Source organism: Oncorhynchus masou, chromosome 15, assembly GCF_036934945.1.
Source record: "Oncorhynchus masou masou isolate Uvic2021 chromosome 15, UVic_Omas_1.1, whole genome shotgun sequence".
Taxonomy (NCBI): Eukaryota; Metazoa; Chordata; class Actinopteri; order Salmoniformes; family Salmonidae; genus Oncorhynchus; species Oncorhynchus masou.
This window is the reverse complement of record NC_088226.1, coordinates 14,165,929-14,182,076: the sequence shown is the minus strand read 5'-3', so window position 1 is coordinate 14,182,076 and position 16,148 is coordinate 14,165,929. Positions and strand designations below refer to the sequence as shown.

The window sequence follows — 16,148 nt, the reverse complement described above, 5'->3', positions numbered from 1 at the left end:
CATTTTGGTCAAGGCTCTCTAATCCAGGTTCAGCAGCTGAGGGAGCTGACTTAAATGAGTAAACAGCTGATGTGCCAAAAAGCTGCAAAACATTATCAGGCAGCTAGTGCTCATAGCAAGCCTCACCAGACAGCTTCAGTCCATATCGAATGTACAGGATGGAGTTAAGGGTCTGCGAGGATGTCCGATTTCTAAGTTTGCTTTTTACCACACTCATCTGGCTGAATACTCTCTGGATTTCAGTATTTGAGTGTGGCAAGGACAACACAGATAAGGCAGCCATGGCAAGTTCTTGAAACGGGTTGATATCAGCTGCATCCCTGAACTTCCAAATCTCACTCCAGAAGCCCAGTGTGTTTTTTTTTTGTCTCATTCCATTTACTAAGATAGATGGCACGCCATTGCTGAACAATGTTATCTATCTCTGCAGGGAAGTTACCTTGGTTATCTGTAAAGGTTTCTCCCCACAGTTGATTGTCTCATATATGACCTTGTAGGCCTCCCTGCGCTTTGGAGACACTGAAAAACAGTTATAAGTCTCTCATACCAAGTACTCCACACTACGGGGGATGGTGTCATTGGATGCTTGACTTTCAGCAAGCTGCAGAGAGTGGCACACAGTGAATAAGAACCAGATATTTGAGGCCATACTCCTCCTTCAGCACTTTATTTATGGAGCCCACTGTTAATCCCCGTCATAACAGAGGCATTGTCAGTCCCTGTCCCCAGGAGTTTCTCTTTAAGACAACACGTCTCGAGGAAAGCCACAACAGCACGGGCTATAGATTTGGCATCTCCTCCCTCCAACTCAACAAGCCTCAGAAATGTTGATACAATTGTCTGCTTGGTGTCACTAAAGTACCTTATCACAACCCCCAGGTACTTAGAAACACTTACATCTGTGGACTCATCGAGGAGGAGGCTGAATGTGTGGTCACCCACATCTGCGACCAATTTTTTCAGAAAGTATGATGGTGCTAGAACACCATTAATAATTTCTGTGCATTTTGAAGTGGGTAGCAGCAGTGGAGTCTGAGAAAGAAGCTCTACATGCTTCTCCAATGTGATCACATGCCAGCATGGAAGAGTGTTCAGCGATAGCTAATGCCATGGTGGCCTCAGCCTTTTTTGCAGTACATTTTTAAACCATAAATGGCAGCTTGTTTTGGGTGGAACTGTTATAAGGCTTTTGAGTATGTTTTTGAGTGGTCATGTGTTTTTTTACATCGGTAAGTTTGGTGTAGAAATCAGCCTTACAATACAGGCAGTATGCCCGTGTATCATCTCCAATAAAAGGCTTCAACCAGCTTTTGAATTCAGGGTTTGATTCCCACTGCTTTCTGTATTTTTGAGTGTACAGTTTAGACTGAGACATGATGAGCTAGCCAGCTAGATGTCTAGCTTCTGTCACAGAGAGGCACACACACAGTGGACAAGGTGAGTAAGTGACTGAGGCTGTGTGAATCAAATGCAGTTATTTATTTTTGTGCAGTGATTTATTTTAGACAAAGATCCCGCATGCGCGATTCATTTGCAGTCTGGACGCGGAGGGGTGAACATCTCCTGCACTGACTGCAGCTTGGAAGGACTGCTACGCGAGGACTGGGCCGCCTGTGAGTGCTTAGGGACTGGGGTGAGACCCACGGCAGCACCCGCTGCTCGTTGAGAAGAGTAAGAACGACACGTGCTTTCACGTCAGAGTCTCCAATAACACCAGAAAAGTCGCTAGATTTGTTGCTAGAAGGGTCTGAGTATTCGCTAAATATAGCGACCAAGTCGCTAAATTGGCAACACTGCGTGACGAAAGGTCAGGATAAAGATGAGTCTGTGACGGAGGAGGGCAATTTTTGGAAAAAAAAAGTGGACCCTTGCGGTTTGGCTTATCCATTTGTGGTTTCAGTGTGGGTGAAAACATAGTTGTATGCTGTGGAATCGGTGAGGGTAACCAAAAGTGGTCTGTTGATAATTGTTTGTGTTTCTGTCGGTCAGAGGGAGCAAGCGCTCGGTGTTAAATGAATGGGGACAAGAGATGTGAATTGTTTTACTCTCAATTGAAAAGAGTGATTACTAAAGTAGCGGTAAATGTGAAAGTTGACCAACTGAAGGGGATGTTTGTTTGGTGCGAATCAGACCGGGTGGCGTGAGTGGCGAAACAGTAGAGCCGTTGTCTGTTCTTTTGAGTTTTGATGTTGAGTCTTTGCCCGACAAAGTGATTGTTAGGATATGTTATCCTGTACGAGCTTTTGTGCCGAAATCCATTTCGTTGTTACAGGTGTCAAGCTTATGGGCATGTTGTAGGAGTGAGGTTCTTATGTGTGAGAATTATGCAGAAGGACATGAGGGAAAGGAATGTGTAACATTGGGGGAAAGTAGTGGTATGTGTTAATTGTAAGGGTGCCCATGGGACTGGGGATCAGAAATGTCTGCTGTGAGAAAGGCAGGTTGAGGTTTCCAGGGTAGTGTAGAGGACACTGCCTCGTATGCTGAGGCAGTGAAGAAAGTTTAGGAAGATGGGGTCAAAGGGGATGGATCCTGAGATGAGTAGTGTTGTTACTAGTAGATCTGTACCAGTACAGAGGGAAAGACCAATATGTGATATGTTTCAGTAAGATTGCATTTTTAGCTTTTATTGCAATGGTTATCAACTGTACTGGAGGGATGGAACGTAAGTCGCAGAAAAGTAAGGTTGTGGTGGCACAGAGAGGTATTTGGGTGTACCAGGCCTGACATCAGAAGAGTTACAGGGTGTGTTGAGTGGTGGTGTCCAGTCCTTTCAGACTGTTGGCCTGAGGTAGGACTAGATATATTTAAATAGCGTAGTAGGGTGTTGGATTTTTTTGTGTTTGGTTAGATGGTAACGGTGTTTGTTTATTTATTTTTAATTCTCAAGACAGGTTTAGTGGGGTTTTACTCCCTTCTAGTAGGTGGCGGTAATGCAACATTTATTGGATGCCAACCTCCGTTAAACCTCATCAAAGAATACGTATGTATGTTATTTACGATGAGCAGTTCCCCACATTTAGGGGAATTATGCGTTTTCAACAGGGGATTAAGGGTGTAATCATTGCAAACATCATTCCAAACAATTGCAAAACGAAACGAGAGTTTATTGGATAAATTCAGGTAGGTCCCGCCCACTTTGTTCCGTTTGCTTCCGGTACGAACAAAAACTGCACTGACATTATTATCCTTATGACGTTACTCGTAATAATACAACTTCTTCATTTACGTGGCATCTGAATTGTTGCAGAATACAAACTGCTCCATTTAGGTTTTCTATACATCTTCTAAATTGTATCGAAATTATTTGCGCTATTTTCAAATGTATTTTAAAAGCAACTTCAGTTATAACTCATTCATTCATTCATGAAGATCCAGCTGTAATTATAGAATGAGGCATACTGCATGCATGATTTCATTGCAACTGCTGTATAGTGTGATGTCTGATAGTAAAGTGTAAATACAGGATATTTTAAACAATTGACTGATTTATATATGACCTCAATATAGGTTATTGAAATGTCATTCACATACTTTGGTCCGCAACCTGTCTGTCCACAGCTAAATCCACAATAAACGACAAGTAGTGCTGTTGCTTCTGATTGGTGAGCCAGTTGACAACGATTATTTTTTTTGTAAAAAAGTGTTTCAATTAGCTAGGTTTAGGGCAATGCCATATTGTCAATACCACATAATTTTCTGCAATAGTGTCAAAGTAGGTGTCCCGTTTGTGTGCTATTTTACAAATAATTGATATATGTTCTAGTCATAGTTGGTAAAGATATCGATAGCATCGTGCAGTTGCTTTGCTAGCTAACGTTAGCTACAGTGCACTATTATTATTATTAATTTAGCACAAATAGCTAGCTTGCCAAATACAGCTAGCTTTTTGGCTAGTTAGCTAACAAAATACTTAGCCAGGTGAAACGACACTGCGTGGAAATTTGAATAGATACAGGAATGTTAGCACATTTTTGTTAACTGACGAGTTCGTTCTGGCAGGGACTTTTGACAGTTACTCTAGCTTTGTTTGAGAGTGACAAGATAACAAGTCAGCTATCGTCTTCTAGTCGGCTAAAAGCGGTTTCGGTTGTTCTGAAGTGGGAGACACGATCTGGGACACGACACTTTCTTTAGTTGGCTCCATATTTATACCGAGGTGTTATTTTACAGGGTTATTTAATAATCAACATTTAACGTGAGAGATGGCGCACACGGAAGGACTGGAAAATGCAATGGGAGAGTGTTCAGGAAAACAGGGCTCGACTCTTGGCCTGAGAAGTCGACCATGCTCCAGCGAAAGAGATGGCCAGGTCCGCGTTGTTAAAGCCTCGCTTCAGGAGAGACTCGGACCTTACGAGCCGGTGTTGACCTACCTACAGTCCGTTCTGGTGTGGGAAAGGCCGTTTCAGAGTGTGCTACTCTTCACAGTGGTCAACGTTGTGTTCTGGTAAGTTTTGGAGAAATTATAAATGGTATACAGTAATGACGAGCATATTTGTACAATGTATAATTCATGCCTTACATAAATCATATCCAAGTACAGTAATCATATCTACTGTACCATCAGAAGCTTTTGCACAACGAACACGTCTCCCATCAATTTAAGATGAGACAGATGGCTCACCAGAGCTGCTATTAATAGACCACCAAAGCACCACTGTGCTTCTGTAGGTGGCATTAGAAACACTATCTATTCTGGGGGTTGACATTATCTTTCAATGGAAATAGGCCTAGTATGTTGAATCTGCAACTACTCTAGATAAGCCTATATGTCAAATGTCTACAAGGAGTGTAAAACAGAATCTGTGAAATTAATTAGTGATGTGATGATAGTAAATGCCTATAAGGCTCTGTCCCCCTACAGAGGTGATGTACTTTGTATTACAGAGTCAATATCCTAAATGTGCCATTGCAAACAGCCACCATGTCACCAATCAATCGATGTCAAGAAGTCAGCCAGCTGTGGTGAACAAATAGTCTATATAGGCCCAGAGTGATACATTGTAATGCATGAATTGACACAAGTCACGTGTATTTTGGGTGAGAAGTGTACAGGAAGTAAGCCCACCCTAACAGTACCAGTACTGGTGTGTGGTATAGAAATTGGATAATTCTGTGTGTTTTAGTTTGCACACAATCAATAGACAAGATTACCAATGGGTATGTGTGTACTTTTTTACTTTAAACAGATGTCCCTAAGAAATGGGGGTCAGGGTTTTGTTTCCTTCTGAATGTGTTATCTATCTCGGTACTACTAATAAGAAGCTGTATGCCATGCATTATCAGCCAATAGTTCTCTAATATTTATTGATGTAGGCTATCAGCAACATTTCACTCTGCTGTTATTGTGGCCACTAAATGTCTTTTTAGATGTGTTAAACCAAGTGGCAATGGAGCCACGTGTAATAGCTGCCATCTAGTTATCTATTTTGGGGCCAGTTGTTTGCATAGCTAGATTACATAGTCCTGAATTCCAACACCGCTTTTGAAACCAATCTGTAGGCTACTCTAGGCTTGATTTAAGTTTTACCTTTTATTTTACCAGACAGATCAATTAAGAACAAATACATTTTTTTTTGTTACATGCTTTGTAAACAACAGGTGTGTACTTATGGGCCCTTCCCAACAATGCAGAGACAAAAAAAGATAAATAATAGAAAAGTAAAACACGTAAAATGAATAATAGATACGCAATGAGAAAACGATAACTTGGCTATGCACAAGGGGTCCCAGTACAGAGTCGATGTGCAGGTAATTTAGGTAGATATGTACATATAACTAGGAATAAAGTAGCAGGGAGTAAACAGTAGCAGCAGCGTATGTGATGAGTCAAAAACTTAGTGCAAAAAGGGTCAGCGCAGATAACCAAATGGCTATCCGGACTAACTATTTAGCAGTCTTATGGCTTGGGGGTAGAAGCTGTTCAGGGTCCTGTTGGTTCCAGACTTGGTGCATCGGTACCACTTGCCGTGCGATAACAGTCTATCACTTGGGTGGCTGGAGTCTTTGACAATTTTTAAGGCCTTCCTCTGACACCGCCTGGTATAGAGGTCTTGGATGGTAGGGAGCTTGGCCCCAGTAATGTACTGGGCCGTTTGCACTACACTCTGTAGCACCTAACGTCGGATGCCAAGCAATTGCCATACTAACCGGTGATGCAGCCAGTCAAGATGCTTTCAATGGTGCAGCTGTAGAACATTTTGAGGATTTGAGGGCCCATGCCAAATCATTGTTGTGCCCTCTTCATGACTGTGTTGGTCTGTTTGGACCATGATAGATCCTTTGTGATTTGAACACTGAGGAACTTGAAGCTCTCGACCCTGTCCACTACAGCCCCTTCGATGTGAATGGGGGTGTGCTCGGTTCTCCGTTTCTTGTTGTCCACGTTAGCTCCTTTTGACTTGCTGACGTTGAGAGGTTGTTGTCCTGGTACCACACCGCCAGTTCTCTGACCTGCTCCCTATAGGCGGTCTCATCGTCGTCGGTGATCAGACCTACCACCATCGTGTCATCAGCAAACGTAATGAGGGTGTTGGAGTCGTGTGCGGCCACACAGTAATGGGTGATCAGGGAGTACAGGAGGTGACTAAGCACGCACCCCTGAGGGACCCTCGTGTTGAGGTTCAGTGTGGCGGATGTGTTGTTGCCTACTACCTGGGGGTGTCCCATCAGGAGGGAGACGTTCAGTCCCAGGATCCTTAGCTTAGTGATGCGCTTGGAAGGCACTGGTGTTGAACATGTAGCTGTAGTCAATGAGCAGCATGCTCACATAGGTGTTCCATTTGCCCAAGTGGGAAAGGGCAGTGTGGTGTGCAATAGAGTGTGTGATCTGTTTGGGTGATATGCGAATTGGAGTGGGTCAAGGGTGTCTGGGATGATTGTGTTGATGTGAGCCATGACCAGCCTTTTAAAATCATTTAATGGGTACAGATTGTGAGCTCTTTGTGGCGATAGTCATTTAGACAGATTACTTTGACGTTCTTTGGCACAGGGACTATGGTGGTCTGCATGTAGATATTACAAAATCTTATTTACAATGCTGGCCTGTAAATGGGAAAGCGTATGTTTGCCTCTTGGTGAGCTTGAAGTGAATGCAGTTCTAAACTTTTGTCTTCATTTGAACTAATGTCTAGATTGTCTGCTGTCAGTTTGACAACCTTTTACTCAGGAGGTGACAAATGCAGGAAATGCCTGTATTCAAAGTAGAGATCAAAGTCACATGTACACACAAACTATCACCACAATATTTGTCAGCCTTTTCCATCACATTCAGTCAGCGACCCACCTTTGTCAGTAACCGAGGCACCACACACAGAAACCCGAGTCTGTGCGTAACTGCCACTTGCACGGGAGTCCACTGGGTGTGTTTGTGACATCTTAAACAAAAGGAAACGTCAGCTGTTCTGAAGCTGATCTTAGTGTTCTGTTCCAGGTTCTTTGCCCTGACCTCGCTGCGCCTGCTCTTCCTGCTGTCCTCTGGCCTGGTTGTATTCATCTGCGTTGACAGCTGGAGGAACAAGATCTGGCCTGAGATCAGAGGTGAGGAGGATAGAGTACATTTATTTCTGGGTAGTCTGCCTTATTCTGCACCCAACGCCTCATTTTTTAATTTATTTTTTTATTTCACCTTTTATTTAACCAGGTAGGCAAGTTGCGAACAAGTTCTCATTTACAATTGCGACCTGGCCAAGATGCCCCACTGTGTCTTGGTCTGTCCCTGCTGAATACCTCTGCCCAACTGTGCTAATTACACCTGACTTGGTTCTTAGATCCAGTCCCTTATTCCCCAGTGTCATACTACCCTTGGTGTGAATACCCTACTGGCCCTGGTCTGTACTATTCATTAGACCCTGTATAATGAATGATATCCTTTGTCATGCCTGTCCTCATTTAAACTCATGTGGTGTAGAGTGTTCAAGTGTAGTGCATTTAGTGATGTGGATTGTTGCTAAATGCGGGTGTTAAGTGCATTTTCTGTCTCTTCCCACAGTTAAAAAACCTGATGAGTCTGAAAATGAAAGGTAGGCCTACTTCTTAAAAATATACAATTTGTATCCTATCGTCACACTCTGGTTAGGCAGTGGTCACCGACAGAGGATGTCACTGATGTTGTTGTACTTCTATCTTGCAGCTGGGGCCTGGTGCAGCCAGGGGTGCTCAGTGTTCCAGAGCTGTGTCACCACATTGCTGAGGTCTGGGTCTCTGGGCTGGCCTTCACATCCAGGCTGGTGCAGTTCAAACGCCACAACCCTGGCAAGGTGAGGCCTTGGCACTCCCCTTGTACTAGTATGGAGGGTTTCCTATTTAAACCCTAATACAATGTCTTGTCTACTCTCAGCCTACTGTGAACATACAACAAATCAGTAACTTGACCAGTTTAACTCTGTTGTGTCTAGTTCTGCCTCCTGACCTGTGCCCTCTTGACCTGTCTGGTCATGGTTGGACGGTACATTCCTGGACTGGTGCTCTCTTACTCTGCAGGTGAGTACAGTGAGATACAACCCACATACCCCACCCTCCTGTTTCCCAAACACCATCCCCAATCAGAGCTCCCTAATGGTGGGAAGCTGGCTGCCTTTGTTAAAAATGCATTGCTGGTGAAACCAGATCTGTGTCCCCGGCACCAGGGTTCTGTCTGTGAGGTGATTACCTCCTGGCTGGGCTGAGGCAGGCAGGGAGGGATTCAGGAAGAGGGGGAAGCAGGAATGGCGGGAGGTCAGGCTGAGACATGCCTAATCCCAACACCTCTAACCAATGTAGAGTGACCGATATACCGGAGAGGCAAGATCAGGGAGGCCTTGCCAGGGCCCTCTGACGTACTTAATAATCTCTTGGCTGCTAGAGCTCCCACTCTTTGTTTTTCGTTCTCCGTTGAATGGCGAGATTAGTTGGGCTGAAGCCCATGGGTGTGTCTGGGCTGAGGAGAGTAGCTCAGAGGCTGGGGATTGGGTGAGCGAGAGCCTAATAGCACAGATGAATGCAGCCATAGTTCTTTTGTCTTTTTTTGTTTTGTTTATGCCCAGTGATGTTTCCACTAACATTAAGCCATTCTCTCTTGTCCCAGTACTGGTTGTTCTGCTGTGCCCCCTGGCAGCATACCACCGAGTGTGGCAGCGTGTGTGCATGAAGCTGGAGCCGGCCCTGCAGTGGCTGGACTTCAGCGTTCGCGGGTATATGATGTCAAAGCCCATCGACAACCAGTGTGAGTACAGTGTGTCTGTTAGTTGCATTGGCATTGATACACTGGTTTAGGTTTGTCCATGCAAACTGTATCTCCTTCTACCTTGACTGGATCAAGGGAGAAACTCAGTCATTGTAACCTGTGGCCTGTGTTTGCATGTTTGCTCTGCAGTCCTCCGCAAGCCAATTCGGGGTGCAGCATCCGATGATGACAGTGAGGAGGAGCTTGCTGCATTCTGCCCGACGGTAATTCACCTGATGTATTTCACATGCAGTCCAAAAGCATAGTCAGGTTGTCATCTATCTGACTCTTATGGTTATTGAAATGGGCCTACTTGTTTTCTGAGTTGGTTATTACTCAGTTAGATGGCCAGGAGTGGCATATGGAGCTTAAGACTGCAGCTGGTCTCAGATTTACAATAACCTGACCCCTTTAGAGATATGACTGGGATGGCCTGCTATTTATATCAGGCCACATCATCTGTGACATATGGACTACATTCAAGAGGAAACATACTATATTATGAATGTCTAACACGGTTCAATGTCTTTCCTTTCAGTTTGACGATGCTATAGTGGCCAAAGAACTTGCGATGACGGACTCTGAGCACTCTGACGCTGAGGTCTCATACACAGACAATGGGACCTTTAATCTGTCCCGTGGCCAGACTCCTCTCACAGAGGGCTCAGAAGGTACAGTATGCACCCACCCGCTGAGTCTGCACCTCCAGGCACACATACTCTGGAGTCACGAGAATTAGAGCCAGATCCAATGTCGCTAATAGGGATGTGCATCTTTCCCTTTCAAGATGATTGGATACGTATCTAGATACATGGGCTATGATACAGGAACGATACATTTTATTTTGACACTTTGTTTTTGATAAGAGAACGAATTGCTGCAGTTCGATGCAAACAAATTAGAATGGAAAATGTAAAATCAGCTGCTGATGGAGATCATGAGCTGGGCCTCTCTGGGCTTGATCTGTCTGAGCTGGTGTGTGTGTACAGAGCATTCGAAAAGTATTTAGACCCCTTGATTTTGTTACGTTACTGCCTTATTCTAAAATGTATCAAATTGTTTTTTTCCCCTCATCAATCTATACACAATACCTCATAATGGCAAAGCAAAACATTGTCCCGAAGCGTTGTCTTGGCTGTGTGCTTGGGGTTCTTGTCCTGTTGGAAGGTGAATCTTCACCCCAGTCTGAGGTCCTGAGAGCTCCTGTGCAGGTTTTTATCAAGATTCTCTCTCTACTTTGTTCCGTTCATCTTTCCCCCAATCCTGACTAGTCTCCCAGTCCCTGCCGCTGAAGAACATCCCCACAGCATGATGCTGCCACCACCATGCTTCTCCGTAAGGATGGTGCCAGGTTTCCTACCAATGTGACGTTTGGTATTCAGACCAAAGACTTTCATCAAACCAGATAATCTTGATTCACATGGTTCGAGAGTCCTTTAGGTACGTTTTGGCAAACTCCAAGGGGGCTGTTATGTGCCTTTTCCCAAGGAGTGGCTTCTGTCGGGCCACTCTACCATAAAGGCCTGCTTGGTCACCTATCTGATCAATGCCCTTCTCCACTGATTGCTCAGTTTGGCCGGGTGGCCAGCTCTAGGAAGAGTCTTGCTGCTTCCAAACTTCTTCCATTTAAGAATGATTGAGGCCACTGTTCTTGGGCACCTTCAATGCTGCAGAAATGTTTTGGTACCCGTCCCCAGATCTTTGCCTCAACACAATCCTGTCTCGGAGCTCTACGCACAGTTCCTTCGACCTCATGGCTTGGTTTTTACTCTGATATGCACTGTCAACTGTGAGACCTTGTATAGATAGGTGTGTGCCTTTCTAAATCATGAGCCCCACCAGCTTTTTTGTGTGTGCATGTTTTACATGTTATTTTAACATTAATACGTGTCACGTATCAATTTGCAAACAATCGTTTCGTTAATAAAGCCACATGCAAGCATGGTATCTTTTTGTCTTTCTTGAGTAAGGCAGCTCCAAAATGCAGGTGTTTCAGCCTAGCTCAGTGCAGCCAGTGGAAAATACAGAGCGTAGGGGTTGCTAATGTGATTGGCTCAGTGTTCTATCAATCATGGGGACACTACGTCACCGCAAACTCTATGGGTAGAGCTCGAACATTCAAGACCCTTGGGTGCTGCCATAGTTACTTTAGAAATGCCTATCCAAGAAGGCTCAAGGTCATTTTCCACAGATAAAATCGCATTATATCTACAGTAACTTTGATTGGACTGATCATGTCAACACCCTACTTTCAAAATCTTAGCTAGCAAGCTAGCAGTCATCAGCATGAGTCAAGTCGACCATCTACTGGCAAATCCTTTTCATTATCCATGTCATATGAAGAGAAATTTATAGATAAAATGTATCGGTGCTCCTTGGTTATTGGACATAAACATTACACAACAATGAGTGGTTTGGAAGGAATCAATGGCTAACTTCAAGAATTGCAAAGCAGTCACTAGCCTGGTCGTCAGTGGAGCGGGTATGTGGTCCAAGTCTGGATTTAAGGGTCTCTTTTCCAAGCTTAAAAGGATAAACATTCAACATTGGCCGTGCTGTCAATCCAGCATGACTTTGGCTGTGCTCAAAACAACTGGGAAATCTGAACTGGGAAATCTCAGACTTCAGTGAGTTCAAGACAACTGGGGAATGAGCTCCGACTGGGAAAATACGTTTTGAACGGTCATCCAATTTGGAATTTCAAGTTGGGAACTTGGGCCCCTTTTCTAGAGCGCCGACCTGAAGATCGCTGACGTCATCATGATTCGACCTTGTTTTTTTCCTGAGTTCCCAGTTGGCTTGAAAGCACCATAAATCCAGAGAATGCAGGACTTTGACAAAATTGTCCACGCTACCTTCCTGTTTTAAGTGAGCACAACAAAGTGAGTCCAAAAATGTATTGTATGCTGCTGCATAAATGATGTAATATGGCAGGGAGATATGAATACTGTAGATAAGAAAGTAATATTAAGTGTATGTTGTGTAGTAAGCTCTTAGTAGCCCATGTGCCTCATCCTAACAATTTGTTCCCTTCTCCCCCTTATAATTGTAGCATATAGCCTGTAGCCTATAGCCTGTTTTGTAGCCTATAGCCTGTTTTTAGAGCAATGTAATAATCTAATATTGTAAGATCTTTAATTGTCTACTTATATGCCCCCTTTATTTTTCCTACGGTTTTGACTTGGTGTACATGTAGAATACTGTAGAAATGGCCCACGTTCTGTCGCTGTACATTTCAAAAGTGCTGAACAAATAGTTATATTGAATATGTCCGTCCTAGCTTGCTCACTAATGTCTTAATCAAAATTACGGATTGCCTCTTAACCGCTCGTCGTCCCCTTATGCCATAGTTTGTACCGCTCAATTGTCAGTAGAAACCACATTTGTTTAAGCAAGTCAGCCATAACAGCTATGTTTTTTTTTAAAGGCAGTAAATGAGGCTGAAGGAACTGTTTCACTGTCAGACAAGGCCCTGCTGATAGCCAGGTGTGGCAGTGGTATGGTGTTGGGACTTACATGCTAAAATCGCCACTGAAAGCATCTCAAGGATGATCAATGGAAACAGGATGCACCTGAGCTCAATTGTCAGTCTCATAGCAAAGGGTCTGAATACTAATGTAAATAAGGTATTTCTGTTTTTTATTTTTTTATTTAAAACATTTCACAAAAATTCTAAACATGTTTTTGCTTTGTCATTATGGGGTATTGTGTGTAGATTGAGGAAAATGTGTTTTAATCAATTTTAAAATAAGTCTGTTAAGTAACAATGTGGAAAAAGTCAAGGCGTCTGAATACTTTCCGAATGCACTGTATGTTTATGGTGTATACTATGTAGACATCTGAGCCATAAGGGAGACTGGTCATCTACTACCCCACACTCAAATTATAGGGGGGAGGGGAGAATATAGCCTCTGTTTTATCCCCCACTTTGCTTCTGAAATCACTGTCACTCACTAATTAACTTTTCATTTTTGCAGATTGAATGTTTGATTTAGTAATGTGCCAATATTTATTGTTTACAAATTGGCTATGACATAGCCAATGAACACAACTTTGGATTTCACCCCCATCTCAAAATCAAATGGTTTTGACCTTTTTGAAGTTTAGTGAGCTTTTATTCCGGTAAAACAATTTGACAGTGCATGTAAAACACAATTTTCAACATTGCATAGATAATAATAACATAGCAAATTACATAGGTTGTCACTCAACTAACGAAGCCTAATATCGCGCAAGCCATTTTAGCATTTGAATGCTGAAGGTGCTGCGCAGATGTGCAAGATCACGAACAGACTGCTCTGCTTGCGCAGGTCAGCGCACGAAGCAGTCGTATGTTAAACATTTGAATCGGGGACCGATGCGTGTCTGTGAATTGTAGCTAAGATTAGAGCCTGTATGACATGTCATAAGGCACTGCACTGTGTTTTCTGTATTGTGGCATGACTGCCTACTCTGGTAAGACATGTAGTGCAGGGTGATTGTCTGTGTTTTTAAATTACAAATGACATTCCAACATCTTGAACCCCTTCTTCTCCGTTCACCCTCAGATTTTGATAGACACAGTGACAATGAGGAGTCGTTTGCACGAGACCTCAATGACTTTCCCTCCATCAACCCAGACGCCACCCTGATAGACGACGATGACGACTCCTGCATTGGGCTGCCCAGCCTGGGTCTTCGGTCTGGGCGGACTGGCCCCCGAACCACGGCCGAGCTGCTGGATGTGGAATCCCACCTGGACTCTGACCAGGACGACCTGGACGAGGAGCTCTCCTTCGGCGGCCTCCCCCCTGCTTCTGACTTCCTCGGAGGTGACCTGGCTGGAATCATCGCTAGCAACATGATTCAGGCGGCATTGGCTGGTGCCATGCAGCCTCGTCCCCCTGCCGCCCGCAGAGAGAGGGTGGGGCCCACCAGAGCAGGGGCCCATAGGGGCTACCGCAAGCAGTCTAGCTCGGAGCTGGACACAGACTTGGACGGAGAGGACTTTGAGATGCTGGACCAGTCGGAGCTGAACCAGATGGATTCCTTTGGGGGTGCAGGAGGACGGGGAGGAGGGCAGGGTGGGGGACAGGGGTCCAGCTTCCTCTCCAACCTACTGGGGAAACCACAGTGAGGTGCCTCTACCTGTGCATAACAATCAAACTAAGTATTTGTGTGTGATTGAGTGATTGGAATGTTTATGGATTGTTCTGACTGCGTGTATGTTTGAGTCATTTAATCGTAGGATCCAGCAGCCAGGCTCCTGATTGGCCTCTGTTGATATCACTGTGAAGTACTTCTGATTTCTATCTCACTTTTCAATTTCTTCCTTTAGTCTGTAGCTTGTATGTGTAAGCCACCATCATCCAGAAAGTCTTCTTTTGCAGGCTGAGCAATAGGAAACGCAATGTAAAAAAAATCCATCTGTTTTTGAAACAGCATTACAGAACCACTTCTCTGTCCTGTCATCCAGTATGCCCGAGTGAGTAATATGTTGTTTTTTAGTCTACCACTAGGTAGTATACACATTTCCTAAAATGCTAGACACACAGGGCTATTTAATATGGGACCAAGTATGACATTCCTGTTGATTAGTGAAGTTTTACAACTGCAATGACCTTGTTTTGAATAGTTTTAGCAATATCTGACTGGTACTCTTTTAGTAAAAACCAATGCTTTAATTTTAAGACACTCATTCTCTATTAGAAACAAAGTAAATATTAATGGTGATATATTTTTAGATCATTCTTGATTGAAACATTAATTTGTTTCGAGTCTGAAATCATTGTTTTAAAGAAAGGGGATTGGCATTTTAGTTACGTGTTTTACTGTCTTCCCAAACCATTGGTCCTGTTTTGTTTGCTGTACTTCTGGGTAGATCTGTGAACGTAGGGTTGCCTCCTGTGTTCTCCATGTGTCTTGAATGAGTAGTCATGGGCTATTTAGATATTGTTGTCTTTGTCATCACAATAAGTAACTTTATCAAGTTAACCTGCTCCCTGTATCCCTTCTCCCATGGCATTCCCAATCCCTATCACCATCTTCACTCATTTTTGTCGATCCTTCTCAAAGGAGAATCTGTAGAATAGACATGCACATGTAAGAAGTACAGAATATAAACCTTTGAGTTTAACCTCTAAACTCATGCATGAACCACATTTTGTAAACGTCTTAAGAAATTCATCAGGAAAACATGTTTACATTGATGGGTGAACAAAATGCTGGTATACAAAACTCAACCCGATTAGCCTTTTTTTTTTAAAGTGTGAATATGTAATATGCTTGTCTTTTAAAAACTAGGGTGCAGTAAATGTTAGCTTTTTTTTTTTGTGCGGGTCAGCATGATTAACCTGCGATGGGCTAACAAGCTCCTGCTGCTTTTGTCTTTTCATGGACACAATCCAATAAATATGAGTGGTGATTCTTGGTCAATGAAACTGAAATGACCCACAGGTGGGTTTTGCTGACGTAGCTGGATCAAACAATCAGAAAGAGACTGCTGGTATATATATATATATGACAAATTGCCCAATAACGCTATTTGTGTTGTATAGAAAATCATGACTGTGGGATTACCTACAATAGAACTTCTAGATCCCCTGTTCATTGACATGGCCCCGAAAACAATATGTCTGATCTGAAAAGGTTTGGGATTTTAATCAAAAAGAGTGAATGTACATGACTTGTTTTGGACCACTTTAGTTTAAATAGGGCTTGTTGCAGTATCGGTTCATGAAGACGGCCAGGCCAGGCAATTCTTCATCCTTAGTATTATGTTCTATAAATGTGTTCAGTAGTTTTTGTTTTCTTTCTCTCTGACATTGGTTTTGATGTGCAAATCTTATTAAATATGAAGTCTGGATTAAATGTTTATTTTGTTATTTATAAACAATGCAATATTCCACAGATCCAAAATCACAATGTTGACATCGTTTTGGTCCACTTGCCAGTGTTGCTGGTA

At 43.3% G+C, this 16,148-nt stretch overlaps 1 protein-coding gene across 4 annotated transcripts; it reads left to right on the top strand.

The window, feature by feature from the left end:
- The first annotated feature begins 1,529 nt into the window (after positions 1–1,529).
- LOC135555697 (reticulophagy regulator 3-like) lies at positions 1,530–16,054 on the top strand. Of its 4 annotated transcripts, XM_064988372.1 has the most exons (11): positions 1,723–3,271; positions 3,562–3,605; positions 4,174–4,450; positions 7,436–7,542; positions 7,994–8,024; positions 8,135–8,261; positions 8,400–8,484; positions 9,068–9,205; positions 9,356–9,429; positions 9,744–9,876; positions 13,753–16,054. In XM_064988372.1, exons 3-11 carry the CDS (start codon positions 4,206–4,208, stop codon positions 14,319–14,321), a joined length of 1,509 nt encoding a protein of 502 aa, XP_064844444.1. In that variant the 5' UTR covers positions 1,723–3,271; positions 3,562–3,605; positions 4,174–4,205; the 3' UTR covers positions 14,322–16,054. The 4 variants fall into 4 exon arrangements, with proteins under 4 accessions (XP_064844441.1, XP_064844442.1, XP_064844444.1 ...); XM_064988369.1 differs by lacking the exons at positions 1,723–3,271; positions 3,562–3,605 and adding an exon at positions 1,530–1,613; XM_064988370.1 differs by lacking the exons at positions 1,723–3,271; positions 3,562–3,605 and adding an exon at positions 1,551–1,671.
- Positions 16,055–16,148: the final 94 nt, after the last annotated feature.